Source organism: Eumetopias jubatus, unplaced genomic scaffold (genome assembly GCF_037043125.1).
Source record: "Eumetopias jubatus isolate StellerSeaLion01/CBP00866 unplaced genomic scaffold, mEumJub1_p1.0 scaffold_1, whole genome shotgun sequence".
Classification (NCBI taxonomy): domain Eukaryota; kingdom Metazoa; phylum Chordata; class Mammalia; order Carnivora; family Otariidae; genus Eumetopias; species Eumetopias jubatus.
In genome coordinates, this window is record NW_028274807.1 from 198,147,201 (window position 1) to 198,162,980 (window position 15,780).

General features: G+C 56.7%; 1 protein-coding gene across 1 annotated transcript in view; it reads right to left on the reverse strand.

Moving 5' to 3' along the window:
* Positions 1-2,554: 2,554 nt before the first annotated feature.
* Positions 2,555-15,780, reverse strand: part of DOCK3 (dedicator of cytokinesis 3) — a 558,375-nt gene continuing 545,149 nt past the window's right edge. Inside the window, 8 exon segments of the mRNA XM_088022140.1 lie at positions 2,555-3,386; positions 4,137-4,219; positions 4,757-4,873; positions 8,469-8,475; positions 8,856-8,948; positions 10,115-10,233; positions 13,944-14,091; positions 14,610-14,748. Of these exon segments, the coding sequence (XP_087878266.1) occupies positions 2,877-3,386; positions 4,137-4,219; positions 4,757-4,873; positions 8,469-8,475; positions 8,856-8,948; positions 10,115-10,233; positions 13,944-14,091; positions 14,610-14,748 (1,216 nt within the window). The 3' untranslated portion in view covers positions 2,555-2,876.

Sequence of the window (15,780 nt, forward strand, 5' to 3'; positions counted from 1 at the left end):
GGAGCTAAAGGGCAGGCCCGCCGCCTCCGGCGGGGACGCTCCGGGAGCCCCTGGCTGCCGGGGGCGCCTCCTGAGTAGGGAGGGGCGTGCCATCCTGCAGACAGGCACTGGAGGGGGTTTCCTCTTTGGCTGCCCTCCTTTCAGGTGCTACCTGTGTCAAGGCAGGACGTTGGAAAGGCTGGCTCTGTGCTCCGGGCAGAGAGATTTCTATGGGGCTAAAGGGCTTGGAGCCCAGCTACAAGGGTTGGAGAGGGGCACTTGGGCTGCTCCCATTCAGTGAATTCAGTGGGTCAGTATCAGGTATTCATCTTTAATTCACATCACAGCAGTCAAGGGAGTGGGGAAGGGGGGAAAAATCAAGTGGCAGATATTTACATCTAAAATTCACATTACTTGTTGGATTTAGAACATGCTACCACAATATATACAGTAAAATACCTCTTGGGACACTAGTACAAATTTTTTTTTCTTTTAACTTTGCTTTCTGGTACAGGTAAGATCATTTTTAAATCACTTTTTTAAACATAAATACACAAAAGAAATGGTTAGAAGTCTTATTTTAAATAAGCACAGAATGCCAGAGGTTAAAAACACATTTATAGGGCTGAATACCAATTGGACATCACACTCTATACATTTTTTGCTCAAATTCCTGTACAAATACACAGCATTCAAATAAGTATTTACAAATAAGCTTGAAAGAATGAAAATCAGTATTTGACAATCTTTTCAGAGGATTCTCATTTCTGGCCTCCCACTTCCCCTCAGACTGGCGTTCTCCAACAAAAGGGATTTGGATTATGTCCTTTTCATCCAGTTAGGGAAAATGGAAAGGGAAAAAACAAACCTAGCTCACCTTGCATAAAAAGGCAAGGCCAAACCAACCCACACTCCCCTCCCTACCATCCTGTGCCACCAGATGGAGAAGGTCGATGTTCTTATGTGATGACTGCCTGGTCCAGGGATTGATAATTCAGAAGTGCCCTAAAATCTAAAGATGCCCTCCTACCTAAGACTCACACCCAGAACTAGCCCCCGACCCTCGTAACACTTGTGAACACCAGATGCTCCAGGCCTGCCCTCTTGAGGTTGGGGCTGCCATGACTGACCCACTCTGCCTGGAGCCATCCTTACAGTATCAGGACCCACACTGGTGAGAAGCACCCCCCAGATGCCCTGAGGGTAGTGCGGCCCTCCATCTTTCCCAGTAGGCTACGTGCTGGCATTCCTGTTCAGTAGGCTGGCGTTTGTGTACACGAGAACACCCTGACTGGCCTTGTCTGTTTGGAGAGAGGGACTGTAGGGGAGAGGATGGGGTCCAGGGCCCGGGGCCTGGCCGCGGGGTGTGGCCAGCAGAAGAGAACCACGGGAGCACACACCTGCTCAACAAGGAGAAGGCCGCCTTGTGACCCTCAAAGTTGTGAACTCAGGCAAATGAAAGATATTTTGTCTGTAGACTATTTTTAAGTAACTTAGAAGCACCCTGGTAAAATACTATTACCACCCCACCCTATCCCCCCAATAATAAACCAAGAGGAAAATCAGTGCCCTGACCTGAAAGAGTTTCCTGTAAAGACACCACTGCGCTCTGCCCAACAGACTGGGGAGGCTGGAGAAACTGGCCTCCTGCCCGCCCCGAACCCTGAGTGGTGGTCCCTGCGGGCCTGGAGCGGGGCGGGGGGGGGAACTGGGGGGTAAGGGGGGACGACGACTGCACTTGGCCACTTGGGAGAGGATAATTCAACCTGCATGGCTCTCTGCTTCCAAAAGGAGGAGCTCCCTCCTACCCTCTTTACCCAGGACCTTGCTGAACTTGACCACGAGTCCTCAGGGCTGGAAGCCTGGCTGGGCAGCCAGCCCCACTGCTCAGAGGTAGTGCTGAAAATCCCTGATTCAGGAGCTGGATGACAGGCATTCTGGCCACTTCTGAAAGCTCAGAGGATTTCCGGCCCCTGCCACACCCCAGCCTCACTCCTATGCCAGCTCTTCTCAACACTTGGCCTCCTGGGCCCCGGGGGAGGAAGGTGGCCATGGCCTCTGGCTCCACACCCCCACTCAAACCCCAGAGGGCAGGAGATAACCTTTGCAGATCCATTCGCCAGGGGGGCTCCTGCAGGGCATGAGGTGTGTTGAGAGAGTGGAAGGGAGCAAATGGTCAGAAATAAAAGTGATGGAGGGAAAAATCCAAGGTAGAGTGGGAGGCAGGGCTGACCCACGGAAGCCTGGCAGTGTGACCTGGGCGTGCCGTTAGGCTAGATCGCATGCCTGAGCTGGCAGGTTGGCCCAAGCAGCCCCTCAGGTGCACACTCCTGGACGGAAGAGTGGGTGGGTGGGTAGGCTTTTGTGCAAAACGGCTTGTAGCTCCCTTGTCCACCTGTGACGTGTAGTCCACGTGGTCCTTGCAAATCCCTGAATACAACCATGAGCTCTTCTGTCCATGCAGCAGCGGAAGAAGTCCCTAGTGCAATTTCCATTCTTCTGTGCCTCTCTGCCCTGCAGGGAGGGCCTGGGCTCCGACGCCCGGGCCCTGCAAAGCTGCAAAGCAATTCTGTCTGTGCAATATCTCCGTATAGCTCCACGTGGTCTGGAACTGCAGGAGGAAGAAAGCATCTACTGCACAAAGGAAAGAAAGGAAAACCCATAGAAATGGAAACGTAGAAAATGAACTAAAAAGAGAAGCCACAACCCTTCATGCTGCTGTGGCCTCTGTACATGGCAACACACGAGTTCACGGCAGTAGAACGTAGACTCGGGGTGGCTCTCTCCTCAGTGCCGGGCCTCTCCGGCTCCCTGGGGTGGGGGAGACTTGCTTTTCGGACCTGGAGTGGCTGGGCAAGCTGTCACGGCGGGCGGCGTCCTGGCCGCCTCCCTGCCCCTCACTGCTCCCCTCGGCCGTGCTCCCAGGCCAGGCGGGCCTGCTCTTCCTTGGCGCTCCCGGGAGGCAGCGAGGCCTTGCGGTGCAGGCCCCGAGGCCTGTCGGCATCTTCACGTAGCAGCACGCCCTCCTCGTGCTCCAGGGCCGGCAGGCGGCTGTGGTAGGGCTTGGGCGGCAGCGCAGGCGGGTCCATGGGGTCCTGAGGGATGACGCACCCCGGGGCTGAGTGGCTTCGGCATGGCTGGGCCTTGATGGAGTCCAGGACGGCGGACTCGGAGAGGCTGTAGTGGACAGGGAGGTAGGGTGGCTCGAGATCTTCATCGGCGTTCCAGGCCTGGCTCGGCATGGAGTCCATGGTGTCGGTTCGGGGTGGGGCCTCCGAGGAGTGCCCAAAGTTACTCTCGCTCAGGGAGGACACGCCGCTGCTGGCACTGCCCGACAGTGTGGAGTTGCTGCCGTCCAGACCCGACTGGGGGCTCGTGGGGGAGGCCGGGATAGGGTGGAGAGGAGACTGCACGGCAAAGGGAGCGCACGTCAGAACCCCCGCCGCAGACAGGCGGACGGCTCTCCGTGCGAAGACCGGGCCGGGCACCCAACCGTCTCTTCGGCGGCCGCCTCCCAGACCCGCCCCCCCCTCCCCGGGCCCCCTAGCGAGCCAGTGAAGCCCCAGAATCAGCTGCATTTCTGTGGGCAAAAACATGGCCCTGCCCTGGCCGCTAGGCATTTGCACCCCGTGGCTCTGGGTGCTGGGTCAGCAGGCCAGTGGGGAGAGCAGAAAGAACCCCAGGGACCATGGCCAGGTGAATGGACTCTGCTGCTAAAATCTGTGACTGAGTTCGTCTTTTCCAATGTGCAGAAAAATGAGTGAGTTTTCACAAGGCTTTGCTGCCTCCTGCCTCTTGCTTTTGACTGGATTCTAGTTTAAAATGCTCTACCATCTACTATGGGAGTATTTCTTTACTTCTTGAATTGTAGCATGCTGATATCTCGTGGCATCAGCAGGGAGCCCCCAGCCCCTCACTGCCCCTTGCCTGTGCACTCTGGGTACTGTATGTTGCTGTCCCCGGGACCCTCTGACCTCCCTGGCCCCATCGCATTGGTTCCAGGACGCATCAGTCATCTGCATCTCGAGTGTGGCCCTGGCCACCCCTAGCTTCCGCTGGGCTGGGTGCTCTGGGACAGAGGAGCAGGGAGGGTGACCCCAGAGCGGATGAGAAGCCTCCTCTCACGCCCCGATGGGGCTGTTGCTTCAGTACATTACCTTGCGCAGAGTCCGGGCAGGCAAGGCCGGGGGGGTGTCACCCAGGGGATGGTGGAAGGCGTCGAAGTGTAGGGAGTAATGACCTGCAAAGGGAACAGAACCAGAGCCTCAGCTGGGGCCCCTCCAGGGCTGTGTGTCAGCACATCTTGCTGGGCCAACTGCGCAGCTGGGGGAAGAGTCTCCTGAGGACCCCTGAGCATCGAAGGCCACAGGAAAACCTCTCTTTTCACTGGAGTTTTCCAAAACAGGCTGCTGGAGTAAAAGACACCTGTGCCCCGCAAAAGGTCAAGAAGGTGGAGTACGTCAGAGCCCGCGGGACGGCGCGCCGCCGCCAACTGGCCGCTCCCCGGCAAGCTGGTGGGTCACGGGCTCGGCACAGTCGGTTCCACTGTCTTCGGGCCCCCCTGGCGGGGAAGGCCTGCCTGAGCTCACCTGTTGTACTTGGAAACCTCACTGACCCCAAAGCCCAGCAGGGTGCTTCCTGTGGTGGAATGTTTTTTCCTTGGCCGAGTCAGCCCAGACAACGGCCCAAGTTCTTAGTTTGGAGGGCTGCTGCCCTTGTCCCGGAGTCGAGTCTGAAACCAGGGACTATCTGGGGGACCTGCTGGAGGTCTTCTTACCGTACAGCAGACTTCAGGGAGGCCCTGGGGGGGGGGCGGCTAGGATGCGCCCCATGTGGGCAGACGGGGAGGGCTGGGCCTCTTGGGCTCCGCTATCCAGGCTCCAGCTGCTGGGGGCTGTGGGAAGGGTGGGACCAGACGGCACAAAGGGAGGTTACTCCCGTCCTCAGGGAGAAGCCCATCCTACCGCCTCAGGCTTCTCCAGGTGTGTGCGCTTCGTGCCCAGCCCGTGTGCGAGGGGCATGCCAACCCCCAAAGCTCTGGCCAAGTGAGACGCTGTGGCCCACAGGGGCAGGACGGGAGCTGCTTAAGGGGATGGCAGCAGAGGGAACGGACGTCTAAAGAGTACTTGGCGGGGGCGGGGCGGCGCCTGGGTGGCTCAGTTGTTATGCAGCTGCCTTAGGCTCAGGTCATGATCCCAGGGTCCTGGGATCGAGCCCTGCGTCGGGCTCCCTGCTTGGTGGGAGGGAAGCCTGCTTCTCCCTCTCCCACTCCCCCTGCTTGTGTTCCCTCTCTCGCTGTCTCTCTCTCTGTCAAATAAATAAATAAAATCTTACAAAAAAAAAAGAGTAGTGAGGGGGAGGCAAGCTGAGAGGACAGCAAGGAGCGAACTCTGCAGCCTCTGGGACTTGCCAGGAAGAGGACAGAGAACAGAAGTGAGCAGAGCAGAGCGGAACGGGCTGAGGAGACAGAATGCAGACAGAGGGCAGGCCACAGAGCTCCTCCCCAGAACTGAGTCGGGGCTCTCCCACTGCCCTGGCCCAGTGGGAAAAGCAGGGAGCATGGTGGGTGGGAGGCAGAGACTGCCTCCTCCTAGAACTAGTGAATGGCCAAGGGGGCAGGCAGGGGCTGGCTCCCAAAGGGCCTGTGGTAGCAAGCAAGCTGAGCCCCTCCCACGGCCTCTCTGCCCACTGACTGGGTTTGGGAAGCACAAGGGGTTTTCAGGCAAGGACTGGTGTTCACTGTGCCTGCTGGAGGAAAGAATATACAGCCCAAGAGTTGTGGCTCAGGTCTGGCTGGACCAGTGGCTTCCCAAGAAGAGGGAGGACTGTGGAACCATGGGTGCTTTGAGGCCTGCAGAGGGCCCCTGTTCCTGGCACCCACATGCCATGGATGCAGGGTAGAGTGGGCCTTGGACACAGGGAAACAAAGAATGTCTGCCTATGCTAAGGAAGGAGTTCAGTGCCAGAATACTTGCTCCACCCCCTGACCCTGGCCCCAGCCATGGCTGGGGTGAGTGACTTGGCAGGAAGGTGATAAGATGAAGAATAGCTGGACCTTGGGCTCCAAGGGTGCCACTCTGCAGGAGCAGAGCGGTAGAGGACATGTAAATCCTGTTGGCCACCTCGTTCTGGAGACCAGATACCACTACCAGGAAATGTGCCTCTTGTCTGGTGGAGCAGGGAAGCACACTCTCCCTGTTGGGCTGCCAGCAGCTGGGCAGTGGCTCCCAGCCCGCGCCCTGGCCTCTGGCTTTGTTCTCAGGCAGCTGTAACTAAACTGTGCCCCAGGAGCCTGGGCTGTGGGCCCTCCTTGCTCCAGGTACTGAGCTTTAGGGAAAGCTAGGGCCTGATGGGACCTAAGAGGCTCTGGAAGGGAAGGAGCTGGAATCTAGCCTTCAAGAAGGATGTGGTCAGGAGGGGCCGGGCCCACATGGTCTAGCGAAAGTGGTGATGTCCCTCCTCTTCCTCCCCCCGGTCTGGAACTGGTGTGGGCCTGCAGCAGAAAACAAGGCAGAACTCCACTATCTGAACAGCCTCAGTTCTCAGGACTGCTCAGTCCCACGGGATGGTTGATGGCTGGTGGCAGTGACCGGGTGGGCAGGCCCTCAGCTGTGGCCTAAAGGGAGGAAAGAACTCTGCATCTGATGAGCACCACCAGCTGGGATCCACCAGAGGGCCTCCTCAGGGAGCCACCAGGGGCACCCGAAGAAAGGACAGGCTCGTTCTCACACAGGTTCTCCTCAAGATGGGGCATGAGCTTTTGGCTCCTCAGCACTGGAAAAAGCCACCGAATCTCAGAAATTAAGAAGCTTGGAGGGGGGTCTGGGTAGCTTCCCCAAAGGGGTGCTGACAGCCCACGCTCTTACATGCACATCTAGGCCCTGGAAGAATGGTGGGGCCGCAGAAGCTCACCCACAAGAGCCCAAAGGAACCTGCGGGCGGGGAGGCTCTGGGGGAAGAAAGCCGGCAAGGCTGCCGGGCTTTACAAAGGACGCCTGCCTGAGCCCCTCCATGTTCACCCTGCAGCCCGATGTCCGGGAGCTACGAGGCCCGTGGACCTCTGCTGCGTGGCACAAGGGCTCTGGGGCTAGTGGAAAAGCTAAGACGGAGTGACTTAGTCTCGGAGAAGGGGGCGACCCCTGCTGTGGCCTGGTCATCTCTCTGTCTCTATTAACAGGGGTCCAGTGCTGGCCCAAGGTCCCTGCGGCACAGCTGACAGCCCTGAGGGCAGGCTTGTCTGGGCTGGGAGTCATTGGCAAAGAGAGATGACCACAAGTGAGAGGTGGAGGCTTCGTGGGACTCAGGATCCTGATGACAAGAGAATGGTGACAGGTATGTATAGCTCCTGTCCTGGAGGATCCAGGTAAAGACGCAGGGAGCGATTGCTCTGGCCTGTGTGCTCCCACTAGGCATGTGTCTCATTTGCTGCCCTCGAAGCCTTGGCATTGTGGCGTGGGCATGCATGCGGTGGGCTCAGCTTCTTTCCTGCCCACACCCAGGGGTGGGCGTGTCCAGCTTCTTGCTGCAGCCTGGCTTGAGGCCCGATGCTCTTGTGTCCGGCTGGTGTAGGGTCTGGGTCTGGCAACTGGCACCCGTTTGAGCTCTGAGCCCGTCTGTGCTCTTGGCTAGTTGTCAGATGGCTCCGCCTCTCAGGTGAAGAAAAGGCACAGTGGATTTTGGCCACTGAAGCACTCTGTAACAGGTGCAGGGGCCAGGGAGGCTGCATGTTTCGGAGATGCGCCACCTTGAGGCCAGGAAGGCATCTTCAGCCGGAATCTCCATGGCCTCTGTGGTTCAGCACCTGGTGCTGATGCCTACCAGCCACTGAGGCTGTGGACCTCATGTCTGGTCTCCCTAAAGAAGACACAGAGGCCTGTCCTCTGTGGTGAGCGAGGGAGGAACAATGACAGTGGGGACAGCAGACAGCAGTTGGTGAGGAGGTGCAATGACTATATGATGACAGTTTTGGAGGGACAGGTTCTGATGGGACAGCAGGTTGTATTCCCGGGGACTCAGTGTGCCCTGAACTTCAACAGAGGGAGGAGAGGGAGGGGACACTACAGGGAGTGGGGCTGGTATGGGGCCAGGTTCTGGGTGGCAGGTGGGTTAGCACAGTCCTCAGACAGGTATTGCTCTGTGTTAAAGTGAACTCAGACCTCCAACTGTGGGGCTTTGGGCCAGGGCCCTATGGGCCCGAGTCTGCTTCTTCCATCAGCTTGCTGTGGCAGAACACGGGTAAAAGTCCACTATCCAAACAGCCTCTGTTCTAACTGCCCAGTCTCATGCCCGGGCTGATGGGCTCGCAACATAGAAGATGGACTCACAGCAGCCGCCGGCCAGAGTGGCTGCAGAAGGACTGGCCTCAGAGGACCCGGGGCTCCCTTGGAGAGGACTGTCTCTGGGAAATTCACTTTGCCACGGCCTGTCCTTCCCATTCTTCTAGGGGCTTGTTTGGCCATATGCCTATTCTGGGCAACAAGGAGAGGTACCTGAGGGCTCAAGTTGAGAGTAACCGAAGGGGCCACAGGGCCTGCTGAATTCTGGGGCTGGTTGGGAGGAGCCCAGGGGAGTGACTGCCCACAGTCTGAACACAGCAGCCTGAGTTTCCATAAAGGTGGGCTCAGGGCAGGTGGCAGCTGGGGCCTCTCTGAGGGCGGGCCCTGGGGAGGGAGATATACAAACTAACAGGATCCAAACTTAGCATCAAGCCAGACATCGGTTTAACAGTGAGCACAGGAGTTGGTCAGGACTTTGGACAGACAGACAGGCCTGGGTGTTGGAGTATGGCACAGGCTTGGCCAGCTGGTGCTCGGGGACAAGAGTCAGACGCTCAGGATGGGGACAGACATGGGGGGAGGCCACCTGGGAAGGGGAACAATACCTTTTTCAGCCACAGACAGATTGGGATCACTGCAGGGTTTGCAGGATCCGACCACTTGCTGGAACAGGGCCCGCTGGAAATTTGGCAGCTGAGGGAAGGAGAAAAATATCAAAGAGGGTGAAAACAACCAGTTATACCTCAGGGGGGGTGCTATGGGCCTAGGAGCCAGGATATTTTAAGAGAAGACAGGGAAATCAAAGCAGTGGTACCGCTCATGCTTGAGACGTGTTGAGAAGCTCAGGCCGGCCACAGGAAGAATGTCCTCGCTATCTGGCTCCAAGTGCTGCCATGTCCACATTGGAGGCAGCTCCCTACCATGCCTGGCTGGGCTCCAAGCTGTCTCGGGCATGGCCAAGAGAAAGGACACAGGCACTTGAGAGTATCTAACTGCATCCCTCTGTCCTGCCACGGAGACCCATCGGCAGGAAGGATTGAGGATCCCCTTCACCCCTCAGCACTGGCAGGCCCGGTCTCCTGGAGGCCCCCACACAGGCCCAAGTCAACACTGAGGGTAAAGGCAGCCCTCAAGCCCACAAAGTCTCAGACAGGACCCACTGTTGTGATGGGTGGCTGCCAAGCAGGCCTGCTTCCTCCACCTGGCAGGGCTGACCAGGCACCCGGAGGTACCGCTGAGAAACTCCTGGCACTCTGGACTAGGTAACGGTTGCTTGGAGGTGACTCTCATGGACTCTGAATAGAAGGGCAGGCAGACCGGGCAGGGGAAGGAGGTATTCCCCACAGCTTCTGGTTCAAGGCCCCTAGGTAGGGTATCTGGAGAGCCGTGCAGTAAACGGTGTGGAACAGCCCCAGCAGGCAGCGAGGGGCTCCGGGTAGATGGGTGGATGGATGAAGGAGGCAGAGCTGGCCCAAGTGAGGATGCCCTTCACACACACAGGGAGAAAGGCCATCCTCCAGACCCGTGTCCACCACTGCCTTCTCGGGACAGGAAAGAACCAGGTTCCTCTGCTAGACTTTTTCAGGATGCGGAGTCCAGGAGGCGGGCAAGAAGGACGGACAGCCACACAAGCAATGGGGGCGCCAACCTGCCACCCCTCCCCCACAGCTGCACGCCGTCTGGCTCGCCGGTCCTCAGAGCCACTGCCGTCCCCGTCCGGGGGCCCAGCAGCCTTCTGAGGGTCTCAGGGCAGAATGTAGGGGGCAGGGAGGACACTACAGAAAGCCTAGCAGACGCAACGAGAGAAGGCTGGGCCGACACACTTTTGCAGAGGCCACTCAGGAGTCTGGGTCTACTACCTGTCCGTTCTCCAGGATGGCTGCTGGGTACATGGCACTGCTTGGGCGGTCCCGGTGTGCAGGCAGCAGCAACATCATTTCCCGGGCGTGGCGGTACTTATCTGGCAGAGAGGGAGAGCCTGTAACCAAGTGAGAACAATCACGCACAGATGACGAGCCACAGATGGAGGGCCCAGCGGGCAAGCATCCTGGGGACCAGGGAAGCAGGGTCGGTGTCCCCTAGCAGCTGGGGGGAGGATGAGCTCAGCAAGCACAGGAGGAATGAAGCAGAGCCTGCTGGTGAGATGGGGGGGCGGGGGCGGCACCTGACGTCCCGGCCGAGGCAGGCAAACTGCAGACGGGGGCAATGCAGGCTCGCTGACAGAGCCCCCTCACCACGCTCAGAGGCAGGTCATGAGGAGAACTGAGGCCTGGAGCCAGGCCCCAAAGGGCCCCCTGCACCCGGCACTCTCGGGAGATGCGCGTGGCCGGGATGTGGGCTCTCTCAGGGGCCCAGGCATGGGCACAGGCCAGCTTGCAATGGAACCATCACACAGAGACAGAGACACTCAGGTAACACAGCGGCACAGCTCTTACTGACACACTGTGTCCCCGTACACTTACCGTCCCCGGACACCACTGACCCTGTTCTCAGTCAGCTCCCTAGCACTTTTGCCCGGAGGCTTCTCCTTTCCAGATTCCAGGCCCCCAGAGCCTGGCCTCTCCCTTCTTGGCCATCCTGCTGCAGCCCCAGAGCCAGACTGGCAGGGGCTCCGGGGTCCTGCACACAGGGGCTCTCCAGGGAGTCTCACTGAGACTTGCCCTTCGGTGAACTTGGGGGTCATGGAGCTAGTCTGGGAGCTGTGGGCCTTGAACCCAGGCTCTTGAGTTGGCTTGGTTCATGCTCTTCTCCTGTGAGGCTTCTGTAGTGATCTCTGGCCCAAGGGGCTGTTACAGAGGCCAGACAGTGCCAGATGCGGTGTGGCCCAGTCCCCATCCATACAGCCCATAGCTGTAGGCCCAGGCACCGTCACCCATGGTCCTTGAGGGGACCTTCCACAGAAATAGAGAGAATAACTTGCTGGCTTTCCTTGGAAACGGATAATCTGGAAGGCCCTCCACATGTGCACTGCTCATCGTGCCAGACGCCAGCATGCCCATGAGAAACTAGCCTCCTGGAAGCCTCCGGCTGGCTCAAGTGGTGGAAAGCCTTCTGTGGTGTGCTCTTAGTGACACTCGAGAGCCCTTGGGCTCCATCTGAGAGGTGAACCTGCGGCTCCGGAGGCTCTGTTCCTGAAGCCCAGGGTCCCTGGGGCCTTAGAGTGTGTGGTGCATGCCCCGTCAGGCGCAACTGAAAAGTTCTCTGCATCAGCCTGCCCCCGGAGTCCTTGAGATATCCCTCTTGTGCTCACTTTAGACCCAGAAGATGAGGCTTAAATACTTTACAGAAGTCAATATAATAAAAATCAGTAGTGGCTATTTGGAGACAAATGGAAATGAGCTCCTAATCCCACCGATTTTTATAGTTCCTTGCTGGCAGGGAAGCTGGCAGCCACAGCTCTGAACAGAGCTCCCCTCCACTAGTGTGCACAGAACGAGACATGCACCTTTACACCGAGGCACCGATAGCCGACTCCACACCAGGCATGTGGCTGGAACACGGCATACTGCCTCACTCAGGCTGGCCATGGTCCCCGACCTCGCGGGGCTCACAGACTGGCTCTCCAGACCACCCTCAGATCTGCCCACTCAAGGTCCTGATATGGGTCGGGGGGGCTAGGATGGAGGGACAGCAGCCTGCAGGCCCCAGGTACTCTGCTGAGGATCTGAATCCGCGGGATGGAGGCCCTCTGGTGCTGTAACAAGGGGTGCGCGGTGCTACTGTGGACATTTTCGACTCTGCCATCCACTGCTCTCCCACTGCCCTCAGCCCTCAGCAGCCAATCTCATGGGAGCAGGGAGCGACAGCTAATTTTTGTGAAAATATTTAAACACCACAAGGGCTTCTGTGTAGGACTTCTGCACCACTTGAGAGTAGCCTGGGTAAATCCAAGGGAGGCTAAGTCCCAGAACAACAGTTTTTCAAGGAGGATCAATCAGAATGCCTGTTCTCTAGCCCCAATCAGTGTTTTCACCATTAGGGGGAGCTGCCTACCTACAAGAATTTAGAAAGAGTTTACAAGCGTTTAGAAAGGCCTTGCAAGGCCTTTCTTCTGGAAGGTTTCCAAATCAACAGGGACCACAGCAGAGTGTCATGTATCAGAGTGTCAACGGGCTTGGCGAAGAAGGCCACCGGTGTCATGACTATTCCTGGGTGTGGGGGAAGTGCCTCCAATGCAAAGGACCCTCCAGAACACCTTCTCCATGAAAGCCTTCCCTTCACCCGGAACACCAGAAACAGAGTGGACTTCTCCCTTCCTTCTGTGCCCCCAGGGCATCGCCTACTGCATCTCCCACATTTATCTCAAAATATCAGTCTTCCTCCGCAATGTTGGGTCCAGGTCTTCTCTCCATCTTCTCTCACAGGGCCTACTGCTGGTAGGCTCCAAACAGGGCCCATGTTTTTTTCCAGAGAGGCCTGCGCAAAGCTTGCATGGAGGGCGTAGCCTCCAAGTGAATCCCTGCTCTTTTTTCATTGCCTCTGCCCTCATCACCATTTTCCGCTTTGGGCCCAGTTCCATTTAGCCCTTTTGTTTACTTTGGCACTTAATGTCTACTCCAGAAAGGGAAGGGGCTTCTGTTAGCCTTTCTCTCTACGATATCCTGGAGTTTGGCTCCTGTCATGGCAACCTTCAATGCCTTCCCTCCAAAAACACACATGCCACTCCTCACATCATGAGATGGAGCCTCATTCCCCACCCTGGTATCTAGGTTGGCCTTAGGGACTTGACCAGACAACGGAATGTGGCAAAAGGGACATTCTGGGATTTCCAAGGCTAGGTAATAAGAAGCCCAAGCCACGGGGAAAGCCCTATGTAAGGACTCAGGTCAATAGCCCCAGCTAAGCTCCCAGGTGACGGTTACTACCAGCTGTGTGAGTGAGCCAGCCTACTTGAAACTTTAGATGACTCCAGCCCCAGGTGACATCCGACTGCAGGCTCATGAGGGACTGCAAGCCTTGCAGCAATACCCAACGACTGGCCGGGGAGCTCAGACCACTCCCTTCTGTCGCCATCCCACACAGCCACCCTGGGATCTAGTTCCTACAGCTGATTACCATTCCACCGCAAACTCTTCTGTCTAAAAGGACAGAGAACCAGATTTCACTGTGAGAACTAGGATCAGACTGTAAAAAAGATGCTGGCTCTCAGAGAACAATATTTTAGCCAACTGGTAAAAAATCAGGCAATAACTGGCAAAGTACATAGCTTTTCACAGAACCATCTCTCCTGATTAAGCCTTTCTCAACTGAACAAGGTCTTTTTGGTTGTCGTCACTTTTTAGAATAATATTTTTCCAGGGTTAAGTTTAACCTTCAAATTGAATTTTCACACTGTACAGTCATGCTCGATTCCTCAAGACAAGACTCACTGTTGCCTTAACTTTGATTTTTATTCTTGCAAATATTTCAATGGAAAAGAACTGAGCTTTCTCATGGACTGTGTGTCCTCTTACTGAGGTGGAGACGTGACATCCATCCACCTCTATGGCATTCACTGCTCAGAGCAGGGTCTGAAGCCAGCCCGAGAGAGCTGGAGCTAGGAACCCTCGAGTCCTTAGTGCTGAAAGGGGAGCATTCTCTAAGTCACAGGGCCACTTTCAAAGACAGAGCCACAAACGAGAGGAGGACTAGTGGGGCTCATGAGGCCCTTTCCTCGCCCTTCTGCAAGCAGCGCCCTGCCCTCCTTACCTCGGGCACTGGAAGGGGCAGAGGTAATCATCTGGGATGGTGCTGAGTGAGTGGAACTCAGGCTGGAGGAAGAAGGGCTTGCCTGGGACGAGGACAGAACAGAGACGTTGGTGACTGAGCCCTGGTACCTGGGGTTGGGATACACGAGCTGCAAAGGGAGAAAAATCAGCAGGACAGAGGTCTGAATGGCCAGGATTGTGGGACTGGCCCAGAGTTGGCTTTTTCATGCCATGAGATGCCCAGACCCGGTATCTGATGTGGTACTCTGGGTCCTGATGGAGGCCAGGCTGGTGGCTGGCACTAAGGGTTACCCACACCACCCATGGAGCAGGGTTGTTGGGTCGACTCTAGTGATGCTGCCCATAGAGGATGCAGGACTTAGCCATCAGGAACGCCAGGAAGGAGGGCAGTTTGGAGGAGGATCTCTCCAATGGGATCTTGAAGAACAACCAGGCCTGAAGCTAGATTTCCTTCTTGGGAAATAAAGCCTGGGAACTGTGACATGGGTGGTGCGGAGAGAAGGCAGTTTTACTGGCTCTGGATGTTCTGAATTCAGAAACTAGAGAATTAGGCAGGGATGCCAGCCCTCAGACCAGATCAGCCAGCAGAAAGGCGAGTCCTCCAGGTACGGTGCCCTGGCCCATTCTCCTTGGACAGCTTTGGTACCTGCATATGGTGGTATAGGTCCTCCGGAGCCTCGCCCATGGAGCTGTCCCCCATCATCACCACATTTCCTGCTTCACTAGATGCGTGTGAGGAGAGAGAGGATGATGAATGGCGGCCTGTGCCCATCAAGTTCATGGGGCTGTGAACAAGAGTGGGAAATACGGAGGAGTCAGGCCAGGAGCTGAGAAACTTTGCTAGGTGGTGGAGGACAGTGTGAAGGGGTCTGTGAAGCCTTAGCCAACACTGGCTTGGAGGGTTTCATAGCTAATTCTTATGCCCATCTGAGTCCTGGAGCAGTTGTGAACCCTCACCTGCTGCTCAGGGTTCCCCTGGTCTGCGAGGGCCAAGGGTAGACTGGCGAAGTCTCTACCTGTAGTTAAATGGTTTATGGCCAATCAGTCTCATGACATCAGCAGTTTCTCAGTTAGGACAACTGAAAATCATATGCTGAATCAGGTTGAAGACTCCAGGTCCCCTTGCTATGCAGCACTAGTCTGAACCAGCAACCACCCCCTGCTGGGATCTGCTCCTAGGTCAGGGGTGTCTTCCTGGTATGGGCAAGCTACCAAAATAGCTGGTTGGCAACCATCTGTTGGCTTCCTTCTAAATCCTTCCAATACTCTCCTCTATCAATAGTAGACAGCCCCTCATTCATTCATTCCTTCTCCTTTATGGAGGTCCAGTCTATGCTGATTTACTGCTTACATTGGAAAACAAACCCAAGGGAGAGGCTCCTCTCCCTGCCTCCTCCTCTGACCTGGCCTTCCTGCCCTGGAGGCTTGCTTGGAGTAACTTCCATTGAGCCCAGACAGACCAGGACTCCTGAGTTCAGAGGAGCCACGCCTTGATGTGCTTCCCCCTCACTATGCGGTTCTCTCTCTTAAAACCGACTGGGGATCCTCATTCCCCTTGGGACTGGGTCCAAAGGCCTGAAGGAAGGCGGCTCATTCCGAGCTAGAACTGGCCCCCTTCCATGCCCCAGAACCCTGTACTCCAGCCACAAGACTCTGCTGGTGGGGTTGACGAGGTCGGTTTGTCCACCTCCTGGGGCGCCTGCACATGGCAGTCCCTTTGCCCGGATCTTGTTCCATCACCCTCCTAACCCGAGCTCGTTTCTGCCTCACAGACTTCTACTTATCCTTCAAGACTTACCCCAAATGCCCCCTCCTCT